General features: G+C 49.3%; 9 protein-coding genes across 9 annotated transcripts; 3 read left to right on the top strand and 6 right to left on the bottom strand.

Annotated features, from left to right (window-relative positions):
- Window positions 1-138: 138 nt before the first annotated feature.
- N7509_009105 (putative GTPase activating protein (Gyp3)) lies at window positions 139-2,690 on the bottom strand (the record flags this gene model as incomplete). Its single annotated transcript, XM_056633742.1, has 2 exons — window positions 139-2,562; window positions 2,619-2,690. The coding sequence occupies 2 exons, from the start codon at window positions 2,688-2,690 to the stop codon at window positions 139-141; spliced, it is 2,496 nt and encodes an 831-aa protein (XP_056484362.1).
- Window positions 2,691-3,909: 1,219 nt separating this feature from the next.
- On the top strand, window positions 3,910-5,212 carry N7509_009106 (Acyltransferase 3; the record flags this gene model as incomplete). Its single annotated transcript, XM_056633743.1, has 4 exons — window positions 3,910-3,990; window positions 4,054-4,109; window positions 4,164-4,783; window positions 4,845-5,212. The coding sequence occupies 4 exons, from the start codon at window positions 3,910-3,912 to the stop codon at window positions 5,210-5,212; spliced, it is 1,125 nt and encodes a 374-aa protein (XP_056484363.1).
- Window positions 5,213-5,660: 448 nt separating this feature from the next.
- On the bottom strand, window positions 5,661-7,459 carry N7509_009107 (cytochrome P450; the record flags this gene model as incomplete). The annotated part of the gene is made up of 5 exons (XM_056633744.1): window positions 5,661-5,774; window positions 5,831-6,634; window positions 6,685-6,803; window positions 6,858-7,098; window positions 7,151-7,459. 5 exons carry the CDS (start codon window positions 7,457-7,459, stop codon window positions 5,661-5,663), a joined length of 1,587 nt encoding a protein of 528 aa, XP_056484364.1.
- A 659-nt stretch (window positions 7,460-8,118) lies between these two features.
- N7509_009108 (putative ubiquitin conjugating enzyme (UbcB)) lies at window positions 8,119-8,765 on the bottom strand (the record flags this gene model as incomplete). The annotated part of the gene is made up of 3 exons (XM_056633745.1): window positions 8,119-8,433; window positions 8,558-8,674; window positions 8,739-8,765. The coding sequence occupies 3 exons, from the start codon at window positions 8,763-8,765 to the stop codon at window positions 8,119-8,121; spliced, it is 459 nt and encodes a 152-aa protein (XP_056484365.1).
- Window positions 8,766-9,259: 494 nt separating this feature from the next.
- Window positions 9,260-10,148, bottom strand: sec11 (signal peptidase complex catalytic subunit SEC11; the record flags this gene model as incomplete). Its single annotated transcript, XM_056633746.1, has 6 exons — window positions 9,260-9,425; window positions 9,488-9,522; window positions 9,591-9,627; window positions 9,700-9,788; window positions 9,855-10,019; window positions 10,071-10,148. The coding sequence occupies 6 exons, from the start codon at window positions 10,146-10,148 to the stop codon at window positions 9,260-9,262; spliced, it is 570 nt and encodes a 189-aa protein (XP_056484366.1).
- Window positions 10,149-11,682: 1,534 nt separating this feature from the next.
- On the top strand, window positions 11,683-13,377 carry N7509_009110 (uncharacterized protein; the record flags this gene model as incomplete). Its single annotated transcript, XM_056633747.1, has 4 exons — window positions 11,683-11,879; window positions 11,934-12,029; window positions 12,082-12,411; window positions 12,471-13,377. 4 exons carry the CDS (start codon window positions 11,683-11,685, stop codon window positions 13,375-13,377), a joined length of 1,530 nt encoding a protein of 509 aa, XP_056484367.1.
- A 176-nt stretch (window positions 13,378-13,553) lies between these two features.
- N7509_009111 (putative RTA1 domain protein) lies at window positions 13,554-14,720 on the bottom strand (the record flags this gene model as incomplete). The annotated part of the gene is made up of 4 exons (XM_056633748.1): window positions 13,554-14,289; window positions 14,359-14,508; window positions 14,556-14,655; window positions 14,711-14,720. The coding sequence occupies 4 exons, from the start codon at window positions 14,718-14,720 to the stop codon at window positions 13,554-13,556; spliced, it is 996 nt and encodes a 331-aa protein (XP_056484368.1).
- A 962-nt stretch (window positions 14,721-15,682) lies between these two features.
- Window positions 15,683-18,384, top strand: N7509_009112 (uncharacterized protein; the record flags this gene model as incomplete). Its single annotated transcript, XM_056633749.1, has 7 exons — window positions 15,683-16,033; window positions 16,093-17,140; window positions 17,192-17,319; window positions 17,372-17,636; window positions 17,672-17,895; window positions 17,944-18,004; window positions 18,059-18,384. The coding sequence occupies 7 exons, from the start codon at window positions 15,683-15,685 to the stop codon at window positions 18,382-18,384; spliced, it is 2,403 nt and encodes an 800-aa protein (XP_056484369.1).
- A 474-nt stretch (window positions 18,385-18,858) lies between these two features.
- hir3 (putative transcriptional corepressor of histone genes (Hir3)) lies at window positions 18,859-25,139 on the bottom strand (the record flags this gene model as incomplete). Its single annotated transcript, XM_056633750.1, is given in 5 exon segments — window positions 18,859-20,331; window positions 20,388-20,543; window positions 20,596-20,818; window positions 20,880-24,989; window positions 25,003-25,139. 5 exon segments carry the CDS (start codon window positions 25,137-25,139, stop codon window positions 18,859-18,861), a joined length of 6,099 nt encoding a protein of 2,032 aa, XP_056484370.1.
- Between the last annotated feature and the right edge of the window lie 13 nt (window positions 25,140-25,152).

The following is a 25,152-nucleotide window of genomic DNA, read 5'->3' on the forward strand; positions in this document are numbered from 1 at the left end:
CCAATCATTCCCTCCCCCACCCATTTCCTGAATTAGACGCCGACCAAATAATAAAAAAAGATAAAAATGCAAGGATGCCTCCCGTTCTCGCGGGTTGCTCTGTCGAAACCCGACAAAGGCCGATTATGATTACAGAAATTAATGGCAGGCCAACGGGGCTAGCGGAATGCATGCTGCTTGAGTTGACGCCAGGAGTGCACTACCCGTTCCTCGACTCGGGGTGTCTGGTTCCTGAGAACGGACTGTGAAATCGTCGGTCGCGGATGGGATCTGGCCCTTGCTGAAAGCGACCGACCGGCGAAGCTTCTCTTGTCGAACAGCGACCCGGCGTGAAGCGCGCAGCTCTTCAATCCGGCCTTGGCCGACACGGTTCTTTCGAACGAAACACTCTTCGAGTAGGGTGTTGGCATCCAAAAGCTTCTTCGGGACGGTTTGCACCACCTGGAAGACCTCCATGGGGTCGGAAACAGCGAGAATATCGCGCTCGCATGCCTTGAAGATGGCGAGTGAGACGCGGAAAAATGTTTTCGAACCCTCATAGAAAAAGATGTCCCAGACTCGTAGTGTGGTCTCCAAAGGTAAAGTCCCAATGAAAACTGACATAAGCCAGTTTGTGAGCCCCAAAGTGATGTCCGGCAGGCGGGAATTCACAGTAAGTGGTGGCAGTTTGCCCCTCGTGGGCGGCGCTCCTTCCATACTGGCAATCTTGGAATAGATGCCCGGCATGGAATCCCGTAAGAGAACCATCAAAATCCAAAGGTCGATATTCGCGCCCTCGAGACTGATCTCATGCGTTCCTGGGAGGTAAACCGAGGTCACGATATGCAGCATCCAGAACGCCTTCTCCTCCGGGAGGAAAAGGAGAAACATGCCCGTGATGAAATTCAACGATTGTGTGTAGCCAACCTTGGGGTTGTGAAGCGAAAAAGCATACAGTACCCGGCGTAGGGATTGAATCATCGACGTCTCCATGGTGTCATTCTGATACTGGGGATTACTACTTCCAGAGTTTCCGGCAGCATCAGTCATGTCTGGTTTGAAGTGGAGGTTATCCGGAAAGGTACGATGAAGATCCCGCTCAATGTGCTCTTTATCATCGTTGCTAGGTGAAGCCATGACCTTCTCGACAAGTTGGTCATATAAACCAAGATTGCGGTTCAAGAGCTCGTACCCGCCAGCATACCAGAACCAAGCCGCACCTCGAAACTCCGAAGGGATGCCCTTTCGTACAAAACGCTTCATTTTGTTGGACTTTGCCGGGAAAGTAGTGACATCGGCAGTTGGCAACCCATTCTCTTTCATGACGTCGTGCCATTTGGCGCGCCGTTGGGCCGCATAGTTGGAGTAGGGACCTTTCCAGGCTTCGTATTGTTCCAAGGTGACGTATTGTGTCGCTTTGCGAAAGCCATAGTCATCCCGCGTGTCAGTTCCAGAACTGAGCGGAGGAGGGACGGGACCGGGTATTGTAATTTTGGACGGCTGTCGCTGACGAGGCGACTGAGGAGTAGGTGATGATTGGAATTGAGGTGGTGGAGGTGGTGGTGGTGATGGCGGCTGAGGCGGGAGTGATGGTGACGTAGGCGCTGCTTCGGAAACCACAACCTCTGGATGAGCTTCCTCAAATTGTACCTGTTCCAATGGATTGGGCATAGGCCACGGCGTTTCTGGTGGAGATTCTACAACCACGGGATCCAGGGCACTGCGTCCGAGAAGATAGAAGTCGGATGGTATATGTTCCAAAGGGGCAGGTTCCGAGAACTCCGTTGGTGGTAGGGGAGGGATAGGCGGAATATCGTCCAGCGATGTCCGAATTGGAGGAGGGGGCTCTTCAAAAGTCGTATCCCGCGATGGTGGAGGGGTGATCGACGGCGCCTTGCTATCTGCCCGAGACTTAGGCGAGGCGGGCTCCTCTGTCACATCACTGAAGCCGTCAAGATACATGGAGATCGCATCTTCCACACTCATGCCTTCGTCCATTCCATAGGGAGCGCAGGGTGTGTCGGGCGATAGATCCGTGATGGAGCTGCTCTTCGTGAGTACACTGCTACGCTCAGTACCACTCGTTTGTTCAATGCTGGACCGTGAAGTGAAATTGGAGTTGACACTAGACCGTGGAGCATCATCATCGGCCGGGCCATTCGAAGGGAAACGGGGCAGCGGCAGGCCATGGGCATTGACATGGACATGGACGTCTTGTCGGCGGTCCGGCGATTCCTGCGTCCTGGGCCGTCTGTTATGCAATCGGGAAGTTGACATTGAAATACGTAGACCACCCCTCGGCGGCGGGGCCTTTCGGTGGTTGGGCCGGTCGACATCGCTATCGTGAGGATTCCATTTCGGGGGTTCGGGGGTGGTGTGAAAGGGGGAGCTGCCTGCGCAACGGGGCGCCGAACTCTCCAGTCTTCGTTTGTTTCTTGCTGCGGAGAACCGGCCCGAAGCGACATGGGCAACCATGGGCGTTCTTCTGTTGCGCTCGGTGGTTGTGCTGGTAAAGGGGAACGCGCGCGCGGCTGGTGATGCGGAGAGTGCGGAGAGCGCGGCGACGATCTTGGCGAGGGTTGTCTGGTTCGCGCGTGTGGATCAATCTTTAAAGAATCCAAACGCGGTGATGGAAGGACCTTTCGGCGACCACGAAGGTCAGATTCAACCGGCGGCGGCGGATATCGAGGGGTTACAATGTCTGTGACCATGGCCACGATCTAGTACCCAGGACCCGCTGGACATTGGTTTCTGGCGAAAGGGAGAGAGTACGGAGAGGCCGGCGGCGGCTCTGAGAGGTGTGCAAATGAATGGACGGTTGATGGGGAGAATAAAAGAATCGGACGCGAATAGTCGAATAGTCGGAGGGTCGAATGTTGGGATCGTAACCAAATGGAGAATCAATGGGGCACAAAGAAGGTCACAGTGCGTGTACGCCGTACACACGAGGGTCGGAGAAGGCCCGAGGGAGAAGAAAAAAAGAAAAGGGTTGAGCGTGTGAGCGGATGACTCCGTAGGAGATTGTAGAGAAGATTGCGCAAAACCTCGAGAACCCAAAAAACGAAGGACAAGGCCCGCCAGAACCTGCCGGCGATAATAAGAGAAAAGTAGGGGAACGCCTGGAGGCAAAAAGCAAAAGTTCGATGCAGATGCAGAGGAAGCCAACGAGAGGCGAGAAATGAGAAATGAGACACAGATCAACAAAGCCTCTCATTGGGTTAGCGTCACATGACGTAGAAAGAAAGGGCGTTTCAGAATGTGATGAGTCGTGCATTTTACTGCATATTGCATTTAGTTACAGACTCTGTCATGTACATCTCCTGTACGGAATATGTATGGAGTAAATAGATTGATAGTATTCATGGTTACCACAGTCCCCCGGCAACGTTGAGGTTGAAGTGCGTTGACTATATGGACTATATGGACTATATGGACTACTATTTTGACTATTGCGGACGGGAGCGGATGCAGATGCGGATGCAGCGTCGATCAAGGCCTCTTTTCTTTTCTTTTCCTTTTTTCTATCCAATGGTGATTCAGCAGCTATCCAACAGCTATCCAACGCTTACGAGTACCGTTATGTATATTATGTATAACGGCCTCTACCGTGCCAGATGCATAGCTATTTATCTATCACATCTGTATACTCTATACCCTACTCTATACTACTTCGGCTGAGTGTGTTGGGGTAGCCTACCATAGAGTAGTACTGGTAGTAGCCGTGGTGCTCCTTCCCCGGGCACTCTCCGTCCTCGTCTTCTCTCCTTCCAAGTTTCTCAATATCCAACGTAACATCCTTCTCTCAATGGTTCAACAAACCCTCCTAGTCTCCTTTTCATGGGGTCTGATTCCCATTTCCTCTCTTTATGAAACACTCGCGTGCGCGACCAGTCCAATCTAGGTCCGACCGCGATCTTATTTGCGCCCGCCATGGCTACTACTACTCGTAGTATTCGAGACCTGTCAGCCAAATTGCCTCCCACCCAGCTACGCTCCACCAGCTGGGCCGATGTACGTATCGACTTTGTTTGTTGATGCTTGCTCTTGTGTCGTCATTGAGTTCTACTATGCCAGGGAACCAACCCCGTGGACCCGTCCACTCGTTCACCCGTGGACCCTGACCTCCTACAGTGGAGATCCCGGAGATGACGAACCGAACACTAACCGTCTTCCTTTTGTTCTAGGGCCTCCGTGGAATCGCCCGCCATCTTCGTTGTCGCGAGTCATACTTCGCTATGCTTTGCGACCTTCCTAGTCCCACCCTCCGTTGCGGAGACGGGCAAGTCCACCCTGTTTCAGCGACCCTTCTTCCGTTTGGTCATCCAAGGTCAGGCCTGGGTTGCCATGTTCTTCGTCCTGCTAGGTTTTGTCAACTCCCTCAAACCACTCCAACTGGCCCGCTCGGGTGCCGTCTCCGAGGCTCTCGGGTCTTTGTCAACCGGCGCGTTCCGCCGTACCGGAAGATTGGTATTTCCCGCTGCGCTGGTGACTTTCCTTACTTGGCTGGTGAGCCAATTCGGCGCTTTCCAGCTAGCTCGCAGAGTGGATGCCTTTTGGTTGAGATCGACGGCGCCGAAACCGAGTGTTTCGCTGGTGGCTGCCGTTGAGGGCCTGGTCCGGGAGTTTGCCGGAACATGGCTGTACGGTGAAAATTCCTATGATCAGCCTCAGTGGGCATTGCTTCCGCTATTTCGCGGGTCATTGTATGTTTTCATGACTCTGCTTGCATTAGTCAATACCACGCCTCGGTTCCGACTATGTGCCGAAATATTGCTCTATGTCTGGAGATGGGCGACACTACGGAGTAGACGGTGAGTTAATATATATCACACGGTACCAAGCCTTCTAAATCTAACGACATGCAGGTGGTGTGGGGATGAACATATTCGCTGGCATGATGCTAGCCGAACTCTCCCTCAGTACTAGTAACTGTCAAATTTCGGCATCTCTAAAACCCCGAGCATTATTTCAGACCATACCTTACGGTCTTGTCATTCTCGGTCTTTACCTCTGCTCATTCCCAGATGAATATGCCGAGCAAGCTGCCTGGTCTTCTCAGCTCGCCCACATTGGTGATGCCGTATTTCTAAAGGGCTCCAACATGAGCCGTTACTTCGCTAGTATCGGCGCACAGATGGTCTGTTTGGGAGCAATGCTTTCACCCACGCTTCGACGAATACTCTCAAACCGAGTCTTGCTTTGGCTGGGATCTATCAGCTTCCCCTCTACCTAATACACGGACCCCTGATGCGTTCTGTGCTGGTTTACCTCCTCTATTGGCCCATGTCCCCTGGCTTCAAGCCTGCTCTGCTAGTGGATGGTACACCAAACCCAGATTCTTACATCCCCACGCCGAACGTTTTCCGGCTTTGGGTTATCTTAAGCTTGTTATTCACATTCTTGCTGTTCGTTGTTCACCTGTGGTCAATTCATGTGGAGCCCAAAATGGGAGCAGCCACAAATTCTCTAGAGAGGGTGTCTCGCTCATGGGGGGAATATGCCGAATTTTCCAGGAAAGGAACACGGGCTTTTGCCGATTTCTATCGCCAAACAGGCAAGTGCATGATACGAGAGCCTTAATATGAAGAAAAGGCTATCTTTTAACTAAGGATACACCAATGTAAATTTGGTATTCAATTCAGATTCTGACCTCAATATTGACTTCATCCTACTCCGCGCCGTCAATGAAGCTCCTCTTGTAAACCGCGACGAGCTAACAAAACATCAATTCCCGTTTGTCGTACAAACCATGCGTTGGTAGTCTCCCACTCCTTCTTTGGGTTCTTTAATCGTATCTGTGAAGCTGTTAGCATGCTGTCTCGGGCCTTATGGCGGGCTGTCATTCTCCTACATCATAGGCGAGAAATAGCGAAGGAATCAACTTGTAGATTTCCAACAGGCTGATGTTTTTCCCGATACAAGTCCTCGACCCAGCCCCAAATGTGAGTGTCGCACGGAGCATTTTCTGCTTCCGAGACTGGAACGCGGGACCGGATTCACCGTTCGCTGGTAACCATCTCTCAGGACGAAATGAATCGACATGTTCACCGAAAAGAGCATGTCGATGAATTATCCAGGGATTCGCACCGACTATTGTCCCTGCGGGCAGATATGGTCCGCCATTTGGGAGTTGGAGACCACCCTGAGGTACCTTTCGTTCCAAGAGTAGCCCCACAGCAGGATGTAGACGAAGTGCTTCTTTGATAACTGCGTCGAGATAAGGCAGTTGTTCTTGACTCTGCTTCCATGAGACTGGCAAAGTGATTCGCTCCTCTTTCAAGGCAGTGTCTAGTTCATTTTGTAGCTTTGACGCGGCTTGTGGGTTTTTGAGCGTGTAGTAAAGAACGGCTCGCAGCGATATAGCGGTGGTGTCTGATCCGGCATTCATATTGCTGATTGTGTAGGAGAAGACTTGGTTATCGTTCACAATATTCGGATGCAGATTTTTTGCTTCTAAAAATCGAGCAAGAAAATCTCTTTGTGGGGATCCTGAGTTCTCTTTTTCGACTGCTCCCAACTTCGATTCTTGAAGTCTCTCGTCTAGCCGGGCACGGGCAAAGCGAGCCACCGCACCGGTGGAGCCTCCTTGAATAATCCCCCTGAGGGGATTTTTGATGAAGAGATAATCTAGCCAGGGGATCTGTCCAATCTTTGGCTTGATTCAGTATATTTCAAGTTCAGGGGCATGGTGAATTTGATTCTAACTTTGCCAGAATAGCTGAGCATTGCTTCAAGAGCTGCAATAATTCCATCCACGTCGGATCCTTTCTCCAAGAACCCCAGTGATTTGCTAAAGGTCAATTCTCCAATGACATCAAAGGCATCTATATCAGCTTGTTAGGAGTGGACTGATTGAAGTTGAGCACGGTCAAGCATACAGTATTGCAACCAGGTAGCAATATCACAAACCTTATGATCATCCACAAATTCATCCAACCTCTTGAAAAACGTATGAATAGTTTTATCAACAAAAGGCTCAAACTCCGTCAGGGTACTCATTGAGTAAGCAGAAGATATAGGTCGTTTTATCGCGGCATGGAACTCTTCATCTGTGGTGGTGAAAAGAGTTGGCGTGGGCTTACCCTTGGCCAATTGCTGCTGGACTTTGTAGAAGTCGGTCTGGTAGAGAAAATTAAAAAGTGAGACAGATGAAGCGAGCAATACCACCTACCTTGTTGTATCCTTGGTTTATTCCATAAATAATTTTTACTGCGTCCAAGTCCCGAACGCTTACCACATTCGGACCAAGGCGCACATAGTCACCGTATTTGCGATGAAGCTTCAACAATGTCACCTCAGCATGACCTTTTGCAACATCCACGAATCTCCAAATATTCGAGATCTTGGCTAGGAATGGCCCCGGTATAGCAGATACCCCCGATGTTAGATAATTGCGTGTAAAGTGAAGGACAAAAACAAGTAGAAGGATGGTCGTTATATTTTGTCCTATGAAGACGATTGAATCTGATACAGCGGCCATGGCTGCTGAAGTTCATATACTAGTACTTTAGGCTTAGAATTTTTTTTTCGCCCGGGTCCTTTCAACTTATATTCCGACGTCCTCACATGGGTCAATCGGCTACGTTGAAATGCCGGGGGGGTTAGACCCCGTGGGGTCATTTGCGGGGAAGCTGCCCAGGTGTGAAACCATCGAGGTAAGATTCCGCGAACGGTATCTTCGGAATTACCTCAGGTCATACAGCCTGCTTAAAAGAACGAGACCTGTGTAATAGGAAAATGGGATACCTAGTACACTGCAGCTTTTGCACAGGCAGCTACAAGGTATTTCACATTTACCAGCCGATGGTCATCAGCGTATCCTACTACTAGGAAGAATAGACATCACGAAAATTGAAGATTTTCCTCAGTTATCCGCCCATGTCTCTATAGAGTTGATCCGCCAGAGAGAGATTCCGTTCCCCGGGCGGAACATCCCCGCACAGAAGAAGTAGTCTGCACAGTCGGATTGATAGCTAGTTTAGATTTTGCGTGTTCTCGTTCATGTATATTCATATGCCAGGAGCCAGCCCTAAGGCTGGTCTTTCTGCTTCTCTTTTCTGGCCCACGGCGGTAATTGCCATTTCTCGATTTCATAAAGTATCAACGAAGCATTATCTCCACATCCGCAGTGCGAAGCCCCTAAGAAGCGTGTTTCCGAGTCCAGTCCCGGGCAACTTCATCAAAGTGCTTGCGGTCATTCTTGTATTGCTCGGCGATCCTACCCTCAATAGCGTCGTCGGGCATTGGCTCTGATAGTAGCTGACGGGCGAATTCGAGAACAGCTCCAATCTTAGAACTGGGCTTCCATTCGTCGGGTCGCAACATTCCCAGGCACATGCTCCCTTTATCATCATTTGTCACATTGGGGTGGTAAATCTTGGTTGCAAAAGAGACGGTAGGCGGTTTAAATGGGTATTCGTTAGGCAGGACGAGTTTGATTTGGAATTTTCCTTTCTAAAGGGGACGGCGATGTTAGTGAGGAATCACAAGGGCGAGCTTCGACAGCGTGCGCAAGACCACTCGTGATGCGATCGAATGGCACTTTGAGACACAGATTCTGTTGCTTGGATAGACATACATGGTACGGCGAGCCTTCTGGCCCATCCATCAACACCTTCCACTCGTACAGGTTGGCTTCGTCCGCCAATTTGACCGTGATGCCTGCTGGAGGCGACTCGACGAGCTCAGTCAACTCCTGGCAGTGAACAGGATATCAGTAGACTATTCAACGTCTCAGACGAAGGGATCGGATGGCATACCTTGGCTATGCGCTTCTGGCTGCCCATGTTATCTGGAGGTTGATCAAGCCGTAGGGTAGTGGGGGGGCGCAGTGGTGCGGGGTGTATAGGAGGGGACCCGTGGGACAAAGGGAATAAGCACGCGACAACAAAATGAAGATATCGTAGCAGAAGAAAACAAGCCTCACGACGCTGATATATGCCTAGGGGTTTGAAAGGAGAAAGTCGTGAGTTAGTGCGGGTGAAACCTGGTAGCTCAAAGCTGGAACCTCCCCGAGCGAAGTGGGGAACCACAGACGTCAGGCGGCGTCCCCGTTCGCCCCGTTTGTTAACCAAACCCCTTGGCCAATCTTATGCTGCTACAAAGAACCATTAGATTTTTAATTATACAGAAAAGCGATCCACAAAGCTTCAGCTTAGTTATGATATGATCCATGTCCATTGCTGTTCGAGTGTGCATCCTATATCAGACACTTGAAATTTTGGGCATTTGAGGCATTTGAGAAGAATTTGAGATATTTGAGGTATTAAACATTCGCCAATTATTCTCGTTGAAGCATGACCATCAAGCCCATCAAGCCAAGAAGAACTGTTTTCAGCCAAGGGTGTTCAGAGAGCATGATCGTCACGTATCCAACCATCGGAATATAACCTCGCACACTTCCAACAATATCCTCTGAGCGGGAAAGATGGTCCTGGCCGCGTGCACTATGAGAGGAAATGAGTTAGAAAATGCTGGCCGTATTATCTTATCAACCTAGTAAGCTTACTATAGTTCGGTATCATCTGCGAGGTTGTTATCGCCCTAGGGTAGAAAGAGAGGGTTAGCTTCCAGAACGGCAAAAAGAACGTGGGGACCGGGTGCTCTCTCACCTTGGTCAAGAGCATGTGGGTGCTTGGTGTCGCATCGCTATTTCTTATAGTCAGTATCCAACCTGTAGCATTTCACCCAGCAACTTCGCTATTTGAGTGGTAGACATACACTGTGATCTCCTTGACCTTGTTGTTCTTTCCTTCAACTTCCGGGAATGTTCGTGATACGCGGTGCACAATGGGAATGTCTTTTCCTCTCTGCAAACAAAATAATAGACAGGCATTAGCTCCGAACAGACCAGAATCAAGGCAAATGAAACTCACCACATTGTAAACAACAATTTCTCCGATCTCTGCTCGAGGAGCGCGGTTCCATAAGAACAGAAGATCGCCCCTCTGGAAAGCCGGTTCCATAGAGCCACTCAAAACGACCACGATGGGAGAGCTACTAGCGGACAGGACGGACAGTGACTTCCAGATCATGAAGGCCTAGGCAAGACATTAGCGCGCTTAATGGGAATCGGGACCAAGAGCTCGCACAGTTCCTAGCACAAGGCCAAAGTTCATGACCTGAGCGATTGTTTGGCGGACATTTGTCCCTGAGAGTGCTGAGAGCATGGTGGGCGATGTGCTGGTGTCGGAGCTGGGGAAGAGGATAGGAAAGCGAGGGCGCGCGCGACACGGCACGCTGGGGATAGAGTGATCTCGTCGGGAGCTGTAAAGAAAGAATCTGTGTGTGTTAGTTAGGCCACGAAAAGCTCCTGGGTGGTGAAACTCACGAGTTCCCGCAGTGCTGGCTGAGCTCAATGTGATGGCGAAGTCGAAGTTCGGAGATCTGGCCTCGGAGCGTCGATCAAGGCGGCCCGCCGGCTCCAATGAGAACGCCCTTCAGCCAACCACAAAGCGAAGTTGCAGTATACAATTATGAACACAACGTTTCCCCAATTATGTGAAGAGAATTGAGTATTTTTAATGGTTCCAAATGCAGATGCTGTCTTTAATGGCTGCACCCAATAAAGCAGCATACTACGCATATTTGTCTGTACCAAGCTGCTGTCTATCCAGAACCTGGTACTAACTAGTACAACTGACCATTAGAAAAATACATCTAAAAGTCAAAAGCGACCGGGAAGGATAGTTTGATTCGATGCTTTATTCGAATCTATGGATTCTCATTAACATTCAGAAATGACATTCGACATAACAGATAGGACAGGACCACATGGTCCCTAACGGTATGTGGGCTGGAGAGATCGTGACGTTGTTTCGAACACAACCATTGCAATTCAATTCCTTCTACTTACCGTGTAGTTCAGGTACTTCTTTTGGTAGATACGTACTCGGAACTTGGGAGTGTCTCACTTTGCGCTCAATGCTCATAATTTCGTCTGGGCGATTATATTCAGTGGCAGGTCTGTCAGCCGGTTGGCTCACAAGGCACTTCCATTTAAGCTGGTTCTGTCCCTTTTCCATACTGGCTAGCCAAGTAACCACATGGCTCTATTCTGTGCATCGAAGCAGCTAAGGAACTACGAAGGAACATCAGGCTGTCGCCACAATGAAGAATGTAAATGTGGCTGAAGATCTCCCGACTTGTATTTTTCCTAGACAAGCCAAAGTCAAAATGAACACCATCTTCAAACATAGCCGATTCGATAGGTCAATTTTAGCGACCAGCGAATGATATCCCCGAAGATCGACAGAAATCCAGCCCCCGGTTACCCTAGGAATGTGAGAGACATTCCACATCCCTAGATTCAAAACCATGGGGCTGGTACCATGAACGACTGATAGCCTTCAATTGTATCGGATTCATTGCAAAAGAGCACGTAGCTTATTTGTGAAAGGCATGAAATACTGGCAGATTTTTGGAAATCATTACCAAGCAATAAAAACTGGAAAGCGCATGTTCAGTAACATTCAGTTCAAGCTCGTTTCTACGTGGAGATTGGCTAAGGTCCAAGCCCAAATTGCCGAGGGGGGGCTGTCATTCCACGAGGCTGGATGAATTGCCATGGTTGCTAGTCTGGAACGATTTATACCCAACTGCATTTCACCCTCGAACTTTTGCCAAACAACTGTTTGTTTCCAAACACTCCTGACCTGCTGCTCCTCGTACACGGTATGATCATTGGCTTGTTTGCTGTCAAAGATGGGTTTCCAAAACTTCGAGACATCTGATGAGCCCAAGTTCCCCATGCAAGAGTACTTGCAGGAGCACTACCTTGAGTTCGCACCCAATGGGAAATCTATAAGGTGGACACACGACAATCCAAGACATCCTAGGAACTGGCCTATGTGGAGGAAGACATACGATGTTGGGCTTATTTGCGCTCTGGACCTTTTCATGTTCGTTCACCTTCTCCAACCGCAAAATTGCAAACTAATACTGACGTCTCCCAGTACTGCGAGCAGCACTGCAGGGGCCGCTGCTGCCGCCCAAGCCCGACATGAATATGAACTCGACTATACCTATTCCACCTTTTGCTTTGTCACTTTGTAAGTTCGAAGCAGCGCCTCCGACGAAGAACTATATCTGACGCAATTACAGGTTTCTGCTCGGACAATCCGTGGGAAATATTGTCCTTCCCCCTTGGACCGAATCGTTTGGACGCAAAAAGATGTACATAATCAGCAGCGGGCTGAGCTGTATTTGCTGCGCAGTCATTGGGTTTGTCCACTCTCTCCCCGCAGCAATTGTGATGCGAATAATTGCAGGACTGCTTTCTGCAGTCCCAGGCACCATTGTGGGCGGAAGTATCGAAGACATCTTCAACGCGCAGGCTCGCATCTGGGTTGTCTTCTTCTGGACCGTCGCATCGAACATTGGCTTGATCATTGGACCCATAATGAGCAGCCATATAATTGAAGCTCTTAATTGGTATGTACATTTCTTCCAATATTCTGACTCTCGAATCCCAGTACTAATCAAGAGAATAGGCGATGGGTCTTCTTCATCTATGCCCTCATCATCGGCACCATCACTGGTCTTCTTTTCTTTATTCGCGAATCTCGATGCTCCCTTTTGTTAACCCACGAGGTGGACATGATGCGACAGGAGATTCCATCTCTTCCTCGCGCTCTTAATCACGACCATTCCCCCGATATGCGCACCTTTGTGAAGGAGGCACTATTCCGCCCCGCTCAGCTCTTGTTCCAGGAGCCAATTATCTTTACCATCGCAATCATGATCTCAATCGCCATGTCTCTCATCTACATATTCACCGAAGCATTGCAGCCCATCTACATGGCAATGGGTTTCTCTGTTTCTCAATCTTCGCTTATTTTCATGGCCATTGGTCTTGGTACTTGTTTCAGCGCCTTGACCCGTTTGTTAGACTGCCACATCTTCAACAAACGTCGGAATCAAGGAGTCGCTATTAAACCAGAGGACAAGCTTACCGGGTTGGCGATTGGTGCTCCCTGTCTAGCTATTGGACTTTGGTGGTTCGGTTGGACTATTCCACCATTGGTTCAAGGACCGAACATTCCCTGGATTGTACCAACCATGTCGTTGGTTTTTGTCGGATATGCGTTGACCGAGTTGGATAGTGTCCTGTACGGATACATCTCAGACAGCTATCTGAGTTACTCGGCTAGTGCCACTGCTGCAGTAGCCTTTGTGCGGGGTATCATGTCTGGAATTGTCCCTCTTTTCACTCGACAAATGTTCGAAGGACTGGGGGCCAATGTTGCAGTCTCTATTCTTGCTGGTATTGCAAGTCTATTCTGCATTGTGCCGCCATTGTTCCTCTGCTTTGGTGAGCGTATTCGCCAACGAAGCAAATTTGCAAGCTACAGCTGGCAGATTCATGAGGAACTTGGCAAGGATGTTGATGATATATGATCATCAGAAGCTGGATTGTATATAGTTTTAAAAAATAACAATAGTCTATAGCTGATACCAAATATAAATGACAATCGATACCCTAAAGGTCTCTCGCTGTAGTCAAAACGCTTAGAAAATATCGAGTCCCCCCCAGATCAAACAGATCAACGAAAGAAAGCTCCGACGTTAATGACCTACGCAGTCTCGTGAGCTTTGGTAGCGGTCGCCTGCTGCGCCTGAGTCTCCCAGTATTTTTCTTTCTTGCCCTTGTTAACGATAAGGCCGTAGATATCGAACGGGTCAAAGAAAGTGAGTAAGAAATGCCGGGGGTCTTTGTATCCAGGGCCCTCGATTTCCGTCACGCCATCCTGAGCCAAATAAATCTTGTTGTTTCGGGGCAAGACTTGCATGGGATGGAAGACGTTCAACAGAGTAGTATTGCTGTACATGAAAACGGTCTCAAAAAACCAGAAGAACCACTCTTGTTTTAGCACAGGGCTGATATGCTGGATGTCTGTCTGCGAGTTGAGGCTCGCGGCGGAAAAGTACTCGACCGTGCGGTAGATAGTGCGGACTGTAATGAGTGCACAGCTGATGTACAGGACTAGCAAGCAGCGTTTTATCTTGTAGTTCAGCACCCCGCCTCGCTTGCAGTTGATCTGGAACTTTGCAGCAAGTGCGGTGAAAGCCACCATAAGAGCAAGTTGTAAGATAAGAGCCGTCTTAAGCAAGGCTTTGCCAACGCTTTGCTCGTGTGGGGTAGAACTGGAGCTTGCAACTCGAACAGCTCCGTTGGCGGTAATAGCTTCGATAGCTGCGCCCAGCGCAATGAATGTAGTGAAGACACGACCAGGATGGATAGGTGAATGGTAAGGGATGTAGTACAAGATGCGGCCGAGTATGAAGAAATTGGCACCCTCGTAGACGGGTCTAGCGAATTGGTTAGCAACGGACTGTAATGCTCAGAAAGACCTAGGTAGGCTCCAAGGGCGATCTTACGGTCCTGCTAACAGAAGAACAGTACTTGCAATATAGAGGTTAAGGTTGCCCCACTGTCCGAATGCACCGACGGTTCGTGTAATGAAACCTGCAGTGAAAAGAAGGGCCGACCATGGGAGAATACCAGTCACTTTCCAAGATTTATATCGACTATAAAGGGTTAGTTGGATGATTTTGACTGCAAGAAGGTGACATACCAGCATTGGTAGAAGTGAATGCCCCCTGAAAGAGCAAAAAGTATTGCAAAAGCGATAGGTGCACCTTTGTTTGGGGCGTAGAACCACAGGCTTCCCTCCTCTGCCGCGTATCAGTGAATTATGTCAAGGAAGTGCCAATAGTCTGCAAAGCTTACGATAAGTCATAGTTGCAGCGCAATCCACGTGATGTACGTATACAAATCTGATATAGAAAAGTAGATGGTAGACAATACCGGTATTAGAAAATGAGGTCTGGAAATTAGACTTGCGTTGTTTGACGAGGATTCTTCCAAATGGCTGGAATGGATGGGATCTCGAGACTTAAATACTAGATGAAAGGAAGTTTCCAACCCTGTTGAGCCTCGATCTCAGCCAAAAAGCAAGCGAAAACGAAATTTCCTAATTGGGTCAGAAACAACGAGCTCACATAAACCAATCATAAGACTGTAAATGGGGGGGTCTTTTTTCACAGTGCGGATCCGTGGCAGTGACTGGTTCAAGGTTCGCCGCTAAAGCGCGTGGCGCAGTGCCATCCGGGCCCCAATACGAGGTCAACGCTCGGTCCAGGTGACGATCTTCACGAGGCTTAAATGACGGCCAACGATGCATGTTTGGTGGTATCAGTAGGCATCTTTGGTGGCTCAAATACTAGAAAAAGGATGATGTGCTATATTTCACTGGCTTATCAATACGGGGACCCTCAAAAGAGTCAGTGGTGGGGAATGTTGTTCATAGTATGCACGTGGGTGCGCCCGACACAACACGAACTCATTGCCACGTCCCCGGAAAAGCCAAATAAGCCTTGCTCGTTACAAGAGATGCGGTAAGATTATGTTCTCCTAACGGTCAAGAAACTTGAAGAAGGTGTGAAGTCTGCCAGGGAAGGTCACGGGACCTATAGATCGCGAGATTTGAAGTTTGGCACAGACCTTTCCTCTTTGGGACATGGTTGCCGGGTCAACAACAAATGCATCCCAACAGGGAAGGCACGAGGGAGATCTGTAGACAAGGGAAGGCGCGCGTTCTCGACTCGCTCGACTTGCTCGACTTGCGCAACTTTCCAACAGTGACGAGCCTCCACTTTTCCACTCTGGACACATCCAGACTCCGACCTCATCGTCGTCACCATGCCTTCCAAACAGCCCCAGGCGTCGCTGTTTCAAGTCTACCTCCGCTTGCGCCCTCCTCTCGCCCAGAAAGTCGATGAATCCGACCGTTTCCTTGCCGTCGAGCCACCGGAGGCATCGCAGAATGAGACCGACATTGTCGCACCAGTTCCTACCCATATCACCCTCGAACCTCCTACCGACTCACGAAAGCGCGCCGTCGAGAAGTTTGGTTTTACCAAAGTCTTCGAAGAAACCTCCTCACAGCTCGACATTTTTCATGACACCGGAATGGAGTCCCTGGTGAGAGGAGTTCTAAAGGAAGGTCGAGATGGACTGGTCGCAACATTAGGAGTAACAGGAAGTGGAAAGGTCAGGCAATCGCTGTGTAAACACAAGGCGAATGAAACTAATCTGAATGAGCAATCCAGAGTCACACCATTCTAGGATCCAAATTCGAACGCGGCATCACCCAAATGGCCCTGGATGTTATCTTTCGGTCGCTGGAACCCACCGTGAAAACCGAGGACGGCAGCATCAGTCCCATGATGCTTGCATCACTGGCCGCAGCGGATGCCTCTGAAGCGCAATTATTCTCCGCCCATACCTTCCTAGAAGCCGTCTATGGAGACCCCAATTCCGATCGTGGCCGAAGTTCTAGAGCCCAAACTCCCATGAGCCCATCCCGAGCGCACACCCCACTTACGGTACGGAGCCCCAATACCCTATACACCCTTGATGAATCGCCTGGATACGGGACCCCGAGACATCCCCCATTTCCACCTGGAGAAGGCCTTCAAAAGCCCAACTCAAATCTACAATCCAGTCCCATTCGCAAAGATCGATTCGGCCTTAATCCACCATCATCTGAGCCCTTTGGAAGGAAACCCTATGGATCCTTACATCCTCTCCCTTACACCCGCCCCAACATGTACGAGGAACGTTTAGCTAAATCACGACTTTATGTCTTCAAGGAACCCACACCCGCTCTAGCATTTCCCCGTCGGCAGCCTCGTGAACGGCCTGTTGTGTCTCCGCGGCTCCCCGACGTTAGCCACCTCACCATCGATTTAAACTCAAACTCCGATTATGTCGTCTTGGTGTCGATGTATGAGGTTTACAATGACAGAATATTCGATCTTTTGTCGCCATCGATCGTCCCTGGGCAAGGGAACACAATGTCTCGCGGCGCTAACCCTCAAAAGGACCGCCGACGTCATTTACTTTTTAAGCCAACTGAGGGATCACCAGATCGAAAAGTGGTTGCTGGACTTCGCAAGATTGCCTGCAGTACCTATGAAGAAGCATTGGCAATTCTAGACGTTGGGCTCACGGAGCGAAAGGTAACAGGTACTGGATCAAACAGTGTCAGCTCTAGAAGCCACGGTTTCTTCTGCCTAGAGGTCAAGAAACAGGTGCATAAGCGTCATGGCGAGACAAACTGGGTGGGCAATACTTTGACCGTCGTGGATTTGGCCGGTAAGTTATAAAATTGTGTGTTTACCTTTCAGCTCATACTAAAATTCCCAGGATCTGAACGTGCCAGAAATGCCAAAACAGCCGGCGCTACCCTGGCCGAGGCTGGAAAAATCAATGAGAGCTTGATGTATCTGGGTCAATGCCTACAGATGCAAAGCAGTGTCCAGGATGGTGCAAAGGTAGGAAATCCTGTGGTTTCCACTCCTGATCTGCTGCTAATACAATTCATAGACCGCTCTTGTACCATTCCGTCAGTGTAAGCTCACAGAGCTTCTCTTCTCGAATTCCTTCCCTTCTTCCAACCAAATGTCTCGGGGCCACCATCCTCAGAAGGCAATCATGGTTGTCACTGCTGACCCTTGGGGTGATTTCAATGCTACATCTCAAATATTGCGTTATTCTGCATTGGCTCGTGAGGTGACAGTTCCTCGCGTTCCCTCTTTAACCGGATCAATTGTCTCTACTACTTCCAGTCACCATCGATCTACCAGTGGACGTGCTTCGCCTAACTATGCCTCGCCGAGGAACTAGAGCGTGCCGCAGCTGAAATTAACCGACTCAACAACGATTGTCACAGCATTGCTATTCGACTTGCCGAAGAAGAAATTGCACGGTCTGAGGTAGAATTCCGACTGAAGGCTGCCGAAGAAAGATGCGTCATGATTGAGCAAGAAGTTCGGGAGGAGTGCTGGGCCGAGATGGATGACATGATGGAGGAGGAGCGTCGACGCTGGCAGAAGGCCTGGGATGAACAGGTAAGCATATTCCGAAATCTCATTCGGAAAGTGTCTAATTATCCCTAGCTTGGTCACCATGATGAGCACGTGGACAAGAAGATCGAACTCGTTTCTCGTGGATTCAGCAGTAAGTCAATCGTCTGTGTGATATATCAAAACATCAAGCTCACAGATTATTCAGTTTACGAAGATCCCGAGCAATCATCGAATGAAAGGGTGGAAGAACTAGAGAATGAGAATGAACAGCTTCGCCGGCGTCTTGCCACCCTCGAGCGAGAAATGAATTCTCAGTCACCCTCCCGAAAGCCCCGAGCAAAGCACACGTCGCCCAACAAGCCCTCGAATCTTTTGAGTCGAGAGAGTGATATCGAGAACGCACTTCAGCGCATGAACCAACTACATCTCACCGATAGCATGTTTACACCTTCTTCGCCTACCTCGCCAGGTAAAAAGCCGCGAAAAATATCGACGAGAAAATGGGATTTAGCCCCAGAGAGCGACATTTAGTTCGACTCACCCCTATCTATTCTGTCACGATCGTTATGGTTTGAGCAAATGTTTCAGGCTTCGCGTTTTAAGGCTCATCTTTGGCAAGTTAGCGATTGGATACCACCTGTGGGCAAGGATAATCTTGGCTGGGGCGTTTTGTGGATTGCTTTCGAGGGTTATTCCCCAGTATCATTTTTTATTTTGCAAATAATTATTTTTCGTTTTTCCCTTTGTGTCTGAGTCTCTGGCCTCCTTTGGTTCTAGTTTCAAAAATCCGATTGCTCCTACGCTGAAGAAGGATTGGCGTCTTGTAATGGATAGATAAAATGATAGACCCTAAACGTCCTGGTATCAATGGTGAAAAACATAATAACGGGCACTGCTCCGACCCAACGCCCACTCCTTCGAGCTGAAAAACCTAGAATGCAACCGGTATCCCGCAAAAAAAATGAAATAGGAAGACGAGTTGCCGAGAATCAATCATATGGATCTTTATGCAGGGGTGGTATCCATGCCGGTGTCTTTCTCGGCTTCCTCGTTCTTGATCGTTGTGGCCGATCCTTCGCGCTCATTATCGGTGGCCCTGGCAGACTCATCCTTCTCACCGTCCGCCATTTTGCTTTCGTCGACAGTCTGATCTTCGTCGTCTCCATCCTGCATGTCCTCGTCGATCGTGTCATCGACCTCCTGCGCTTCTTCCCCGCCAGTTTCAACCTCGGTTGTTCCGATATCCCCTTCACCTTCACCTTCACCCACATCCTCATCTCCCTCATCTCCTTCATCTCCTTCATCTCCTCCGTCTCCTTCATCTTCGTCTTCTTCGCCTTCGCCCTCGCCCTCGTCCTCGCATTCGCCTTCGCCCTCCTCGACACCTTCATCGGCCCCTTCATTGCCACTGCCGACATCGTACTCGTTCTCAGTTTCAACGTCACCCGACTCATTCTTTCTTAGACCAGTCAAGGTATTCGAAAGTTTGTTCGCTTTTGTGTCGTCCGTTTCATCCGCATTACTTTCATTTCCACTATCACGAGCGCCGTCGACATTTTCCTTCTGGGCATTCGTGCTATCGTCTGCAGGTACTTGCTTGCTAGAGTCCTGGGGTGTGGATATATAGCCAGGGATGTTAGCCAAGCTAGGCCCGCGCGGTGTTTCTGGTGCTTGTTCGGCGTCCGTGGTAGCAGCGAACTTGCTTGTAGCTGTGCGCGGACCAAGTTTGAGGTTGACAATCATGTCCGCTCGTTTCTGGATGTCGCGACGAGCAATACCCTTGGTGCGACCACGAGGAGCAGGGGTATCAGAAGCCGGAACAGGAGTTGCGGGGGTTGAGGTTTCCGTTGTTCCTTCGCCTGCCATGAGAAGATGATCGACCTTCATCTTCTCCTTATTTTCTTCGTTGACTTGCTCGATAAGCTGAGGCATATTGAGTTCATAGATGCGAGCATACAGGTCCGCAATGAGATCCTCAAACATGGTGACCTTCATCAGGTTATTGTTGAGCTTTTTAAGCTCCAAGGAGTCTCGCATTAGTTCAAGGACTGGCGTGGTTTCGTCAGAGAGCTTGCTAAGGCCTTCAAGCCGAGCAGTCTTCGATGAGAACTCCTCCCAACCAATTGGCCGGAATACACCCTCCTCGTGGCCTTCATCGATACCTGCGGCCCTGCGGATCATCTTCGCGTAAGTCAAACAAACGTCTTCCCACAATTTCGTGTGGTTGATGAAATCGCCTTGCTTCTTTCTGACCCGACGCAGGAGCTGATCCAGACTCGCGCGATCATCAAGTTGATCCAAAAGACTGACGAAGAAATAAACATAGCGCGTTGTGTATACGAAATGTCGTCCTGGGCGTTCGAATTCCGGCCGCCAAACCTGAATAGTAAGCGTCTTGGTGAATATTTGCGACATCTCGTGTTTGGCTGCGACCGCCGCTGTGGCATTCTTCTCGTCATCGTAAATCACATGGGCAGCCTAATAGAGTCAGAATTCATACCCGTGAAAATACTTTGTGGATGGATTGAACATACCTTTGCACTCATCCGATGATGCCAATTCGATTTGTCGGCACTCTTGAACCGTTTGATGACTTCGAGCATATACGATCTCCAGCCTTCAATATTTTCGGGAGCATCGACTTTACGAGCCCAAGGTGAGACAGCGAGGGTTTTACTCGCCTCGGCAGGCTGGTTTGGTGTCAGTCAGGGTTAACCTCAATAAATGAAACAGAGCACTCACAGTCATACGCCCCCGGACGACGAGCTTGTGGACCACGGACAAGAGTTTAAAATGGGGTTCGAATATAGGGTCTGCCCTTGAGTCCCTTCGCTGCGGTAGGGCTGCGATAGAATCAAGCAGCGCGTCTATCACATCCTGCATTTCGACCTTCCTTCGAGTCGTCCGCATGGAATCATCACAGCTAAACATTTTCCAGAGGCATTTCCCGAGGAAGTAATTGGCCCTATACGTCTGTTAGCAAACTCGCCACGGCACTCTTGATTGAGAGATAAAGCAACACTCACAACCAGCGCTGAGGCTTGTCATTTACTGCTCGCCTGAGCAGATTACTAGCGAAGTTCCAGACAGAGTAAAGCGACATTTCCTTAAAAGGTTGAGCTTTGTACATCTGCTGGCTTTCCTCACTACTGAAGTGTCGCGAAAATTCTGATAATCCGAAAGCACCCATGGACAAAGGTTCTCTCGAAGATGCATACATACGGATACCAAAATCCGTGTACAACTCAGAGAGCAACATGCGCGTCTCCATTGTTGGTTCGGCGGTTCTGATCGCCACAGACACAGCCATGCAATAACAGTGAATAGCATATCGCTGAGTGGCTGCTAAATCACTGCGATTGTTGTTGATTTTGTCTGCCGACCACGTAATGTCCTCCTCCAACTGGGTGTCATATGCTTGCGCCAGTCGATACCAGGTCTCCCACATTCCTGATCCGTGATCTAGGTCCTGTCTGAAGAAATTGATTGCGTCGTCCAACTCTGCAGTTGAGCCGGGACTGAGGCGTTTTTGGGAGCGAAATTTGGTGAGGGCGGCATGACCGAGGAGAAAGTACCAGCCTTTGGTGGCTATTTGAGCATTCTCGCCAGGTACCGGTACCAGGGCTAGTTCCGCTACTCCTTGGACAGCTCGAAGGAGATTTGAGGGATTGATAGGCGCCTTCATGTAATTATTGAAAAGGCGGCGGTTGAAAGTCATCTGGGGTGACTGAGACGAGGGCTTCGCGGGTCCGATCGCTTGTTGCATTTTTTCGACTGTAGTCTTGAGCTCAGACTTTGAGAGATCTTTCATATTCATTTTCTGTGCTTGTTTCATCACGAAATCGATCATCATGATGGCTGTTGATCGGTCTAACTTCTCAGGTTGGCACCCATGGTCCGCCGCGCCGTCAGCAGGGGAGAACCTGATTCCGTGGAGGTCAAAAAGAACTTGACAGATATCAAATTCATACTCGCCCTTGGTCTCAAGCGCGAGCAATTCGGATTTCAGGAGCTTCAAGAAACGTTTCTGCGAGTATCTGCACAATGAGCGAACCCCGAGAGCATTGTGCACGCTTCGAAGGACATGAATACGATCTTCCGCTGAATCCGGGAAAATATCCTTGTTCTGAGCAATCGCTTCCAAAAACATGGTATACAGCAGAACCCAGCAGCGAACATATAATTCTCGCATTCTCTCTTTGAAATTTTCCAGCGATTTAGCGAGTGTCGATTTAAGATCCCGCCCGGAAATTTGGCCCACCCGCATGGAATCTTCATAGAGAACGAAGCCATGGAGAATTCTGATCAGCCGAGCTACTGCAGACATGGATGCTTGCAAGTGATCCATATCGATACATTCGTAGGCTTTCTCAGTGTGCTGCGATATGAGAAGTACAGCCTTGGTGATTATTCCATCAAGCGACTTGAGCCAACCCAGCAAAGTAACTTGGCGATGACTGCTTGTTTCCTCGGCGTGCTTAACGTCTTCGAGTTCAGTCATGATTGTCTCGATGCTGCGCAGGTAACAAGAAACAACTTTTGGCGGATATTCGATGGACTGATACGCTTCCTGGAGTCTGCGCCATAGGAACAATCGCAAAGTAGCATCCCCACGGTCAAGGAAAGAGGCCATTTCACTAGCATGGGAAGATGGGTTGTTAAGGTCGTTCAATTCGAGAAAACCATCGGGGTACTCGATTGAGGAAGGCTCCAGGATGGGCTCAATCGCTTCAATGAGCGATACTGGGTCCTCGTCATCAGGGTTGAACACCTTGGCAAAGAAATCCATGCACTTCAGTTTCAATACCTCTTGATCTATCGTCTCGGTGGATAATTCAGACATAGCAGAGTTGTTCACAAGGTTGATGCTGGGTTCATTGAGAGACTGAAGTATGTGCTTCAAATCTTGAAGGCAGAGCAAAATGTGTTCACGTTGAGCCTCGCCAGCGAGATTGAGATGGAACACTGACGTCCACAGATGACGAAGACAGATATTTTGTCGGCATTCTTCGGATGGACACTTCTGGATGAAATACTCCAGGCACGAACGTGAGAGAATTCCCCATCTACCAAGACGGTCGCTTTGAGTAAGCTTTTTTTCTTGGTCAATCCCGCCCCTCATTCCATCGACGGAGGAAAATATGTCAAGGTGGAGCTCATATATTGACTGGATCATTACAAGTTCAGAGTAATCACTTAACTCATACTCGAAAGGAGTTTCCACACTAGAATCAAAGATGCGGCGTTCGAGTCTTGCAACAATATCGCTCATCCTCGAGTACAAGAACTCGTCTTCTCGTATTAAGGCTTCCGCGACAGCCTCTTTCAATTTCGCGGGCCATTGGAAAGATTCGTACGCCGACTTCATCACGGACCATTCTGAAAGTTGCTCTCCAAATTCTGGCATGAGTAGACATTTCAACCACTCGCATAAGGCATCGTGTTGATGCAATAAAGATTCGTTCGTTTTGCCACAAAAATTGTAAACCTTTTCTCCGGCAGGGATTTCTTGGAGGACAGGTTTTCTGGTAGCCTTCCGTGAATGCTCAAGGAAAACAGACAGGCCAGATCGGTTGGTACCACGAATATCCTTAAGAGGAGAAATTTCATCTTTCTGCTGCAGGAGGCGAGATTTTTCATCGTTCCAGGTCTTGATGATATCGCGTAGATCTTTCAGCAATCGAGCCTCCGATTCATCCGGTACGTCATCAGAGTCATTCGAAACTACTACCTTGGCCTTGATACTCTCGATTGCACCTAACGACTCCATGCCAAACTTGGAGAACAATGAATTCAGAGTGTTGAACATCCACTCGTCAGCATTAACAAAGATCTCTAGCCGATCTTCGTAGTACTTTTCTTGATCAAAGGCGATTTCGTCTGGTTGCACTAAACCATCCGCATTCGATTCTCGAGCCCGAGTTCGTCGACTTTTCATTCTGCCTCCTTCTAGCTGATCATCGTTGGCTGCGGAGGCAGACGATCTCTTTCGGGACTCAGACGGGGATTTTGGATCGATCCCTTCGGGATTTTTCTCATCTTCGGCCTCATCTTGTGGTTCCGGCGGCTGAGTGGATTCGCCTTCGAGGGATTCCATAAGCTGTTTCTCTGCGCTTTGGTCGATAGATGACTGCTCCTCGCCTAGCTCTGCTGTGGCTTTGGTGGTATCCGGCTTAAAATTCTCGAGCTTTGTGCTGTGCTCGCCATTTTCAAGCATGTTAACATCACCGCTTTCGGGCTTGACTTCGATATCGTCATTCTCAGGGGCACTCTCAGCACCATCCATTTCCTCATCGTTGTCAGGTGTTGCGTCTCTAGCCGGCAGAATGACTCGAATTAAACGGCTAGGAATCGAAGGAGTATCCTCGTTATCGAAGGCTTCCAGTATTGATGTGCCAATTGATTCCCACGTCGCTTCAGGCGGAGTGACCTCCAAGGAAGATGTTGAAAAAGCAAGGGGACCTCTTGACGGGTCAAGAGAGTGAAGGTCATCCGGTAAGTTTGGTAGATAAGAATAAAGATCTTCGTGTCGTTGAAGATATTTGGCGAGGGCTTTGTTCGGTTTCTTGACTGGAACTTGAGAGGCAGACAATCCGTCAAACAGGGACTTGAGAGTGTTCCGTAGTCGCTCCTCCGAGAAGATCTCCTCCAAGCCAAGTTGTTCAGGTCGCACATCCAGTCGGTTATCATCATCCGCCAGCACACTTTCCAAACAAAATCGGTTCAACCTGTAACTTTGTAGGGCACTGCCGAGTCGTGCGCTTTGCCTCCATAGATTGAGATCAGTGTCGTCCCGCTCGAGAGCTTCTGCAAAGGACGCAAGTGCCTTTTTGGATGCTTTGATCGTCTTTCGAGATATTTCCTGTTCTGCTTCTTCGTTCTTGGGGGTCTCGCGGAGCGCTTCGTGAAGGACGTCGAGTAGGAACTTGCCGTAGTTCTTGCGGGACAGGTAAAGGGTTTGAAAGAGGCTGGATGTCGAGTCGCTCACGTTATATTCCACAATGCCATCTGTGGGGGGGTTCGTCGATCGGTTCGGCAGCCTGCGCGTCTGGAAGAGCTGCTCGCTTGAAGTCGGAAATGGATTCGGGGTATCTGAAGATCTCCGAATTGAGGAGTGCATCATATGCCTCGGCCGCCTGCGTGTAGAACTCCGGACCTTGAGAGTGAAGTTTAAGGGCATTGTGGTACAATTTCAGAGCTTCCTCGATCTGAAGTTCCTTGGTGTCATCGACCTCTTCTTCAACTGCATCGTCTGGTTCAACATTCAGAGCTAGCCAGCTCGCCATGATTCAGGTTCAG

Source organism: Penicillium cosmopolitanum (genome assembly GCF_028827165.1).
Source record: "Penicillium cosmopolitanum strain IBT 29677 chromosome Unknown utg000009l:1.0-9042332.0:1.0-9050551.0, whole genome shotgun sequence".
Classification (NCBI taxonomy): Eukaryota; Fungi; Ascomycota; class Eurotiomycetes; order Eurotiales; family Aspergillaceae; genus Penicillium; species Penicillium cosmopolitanum.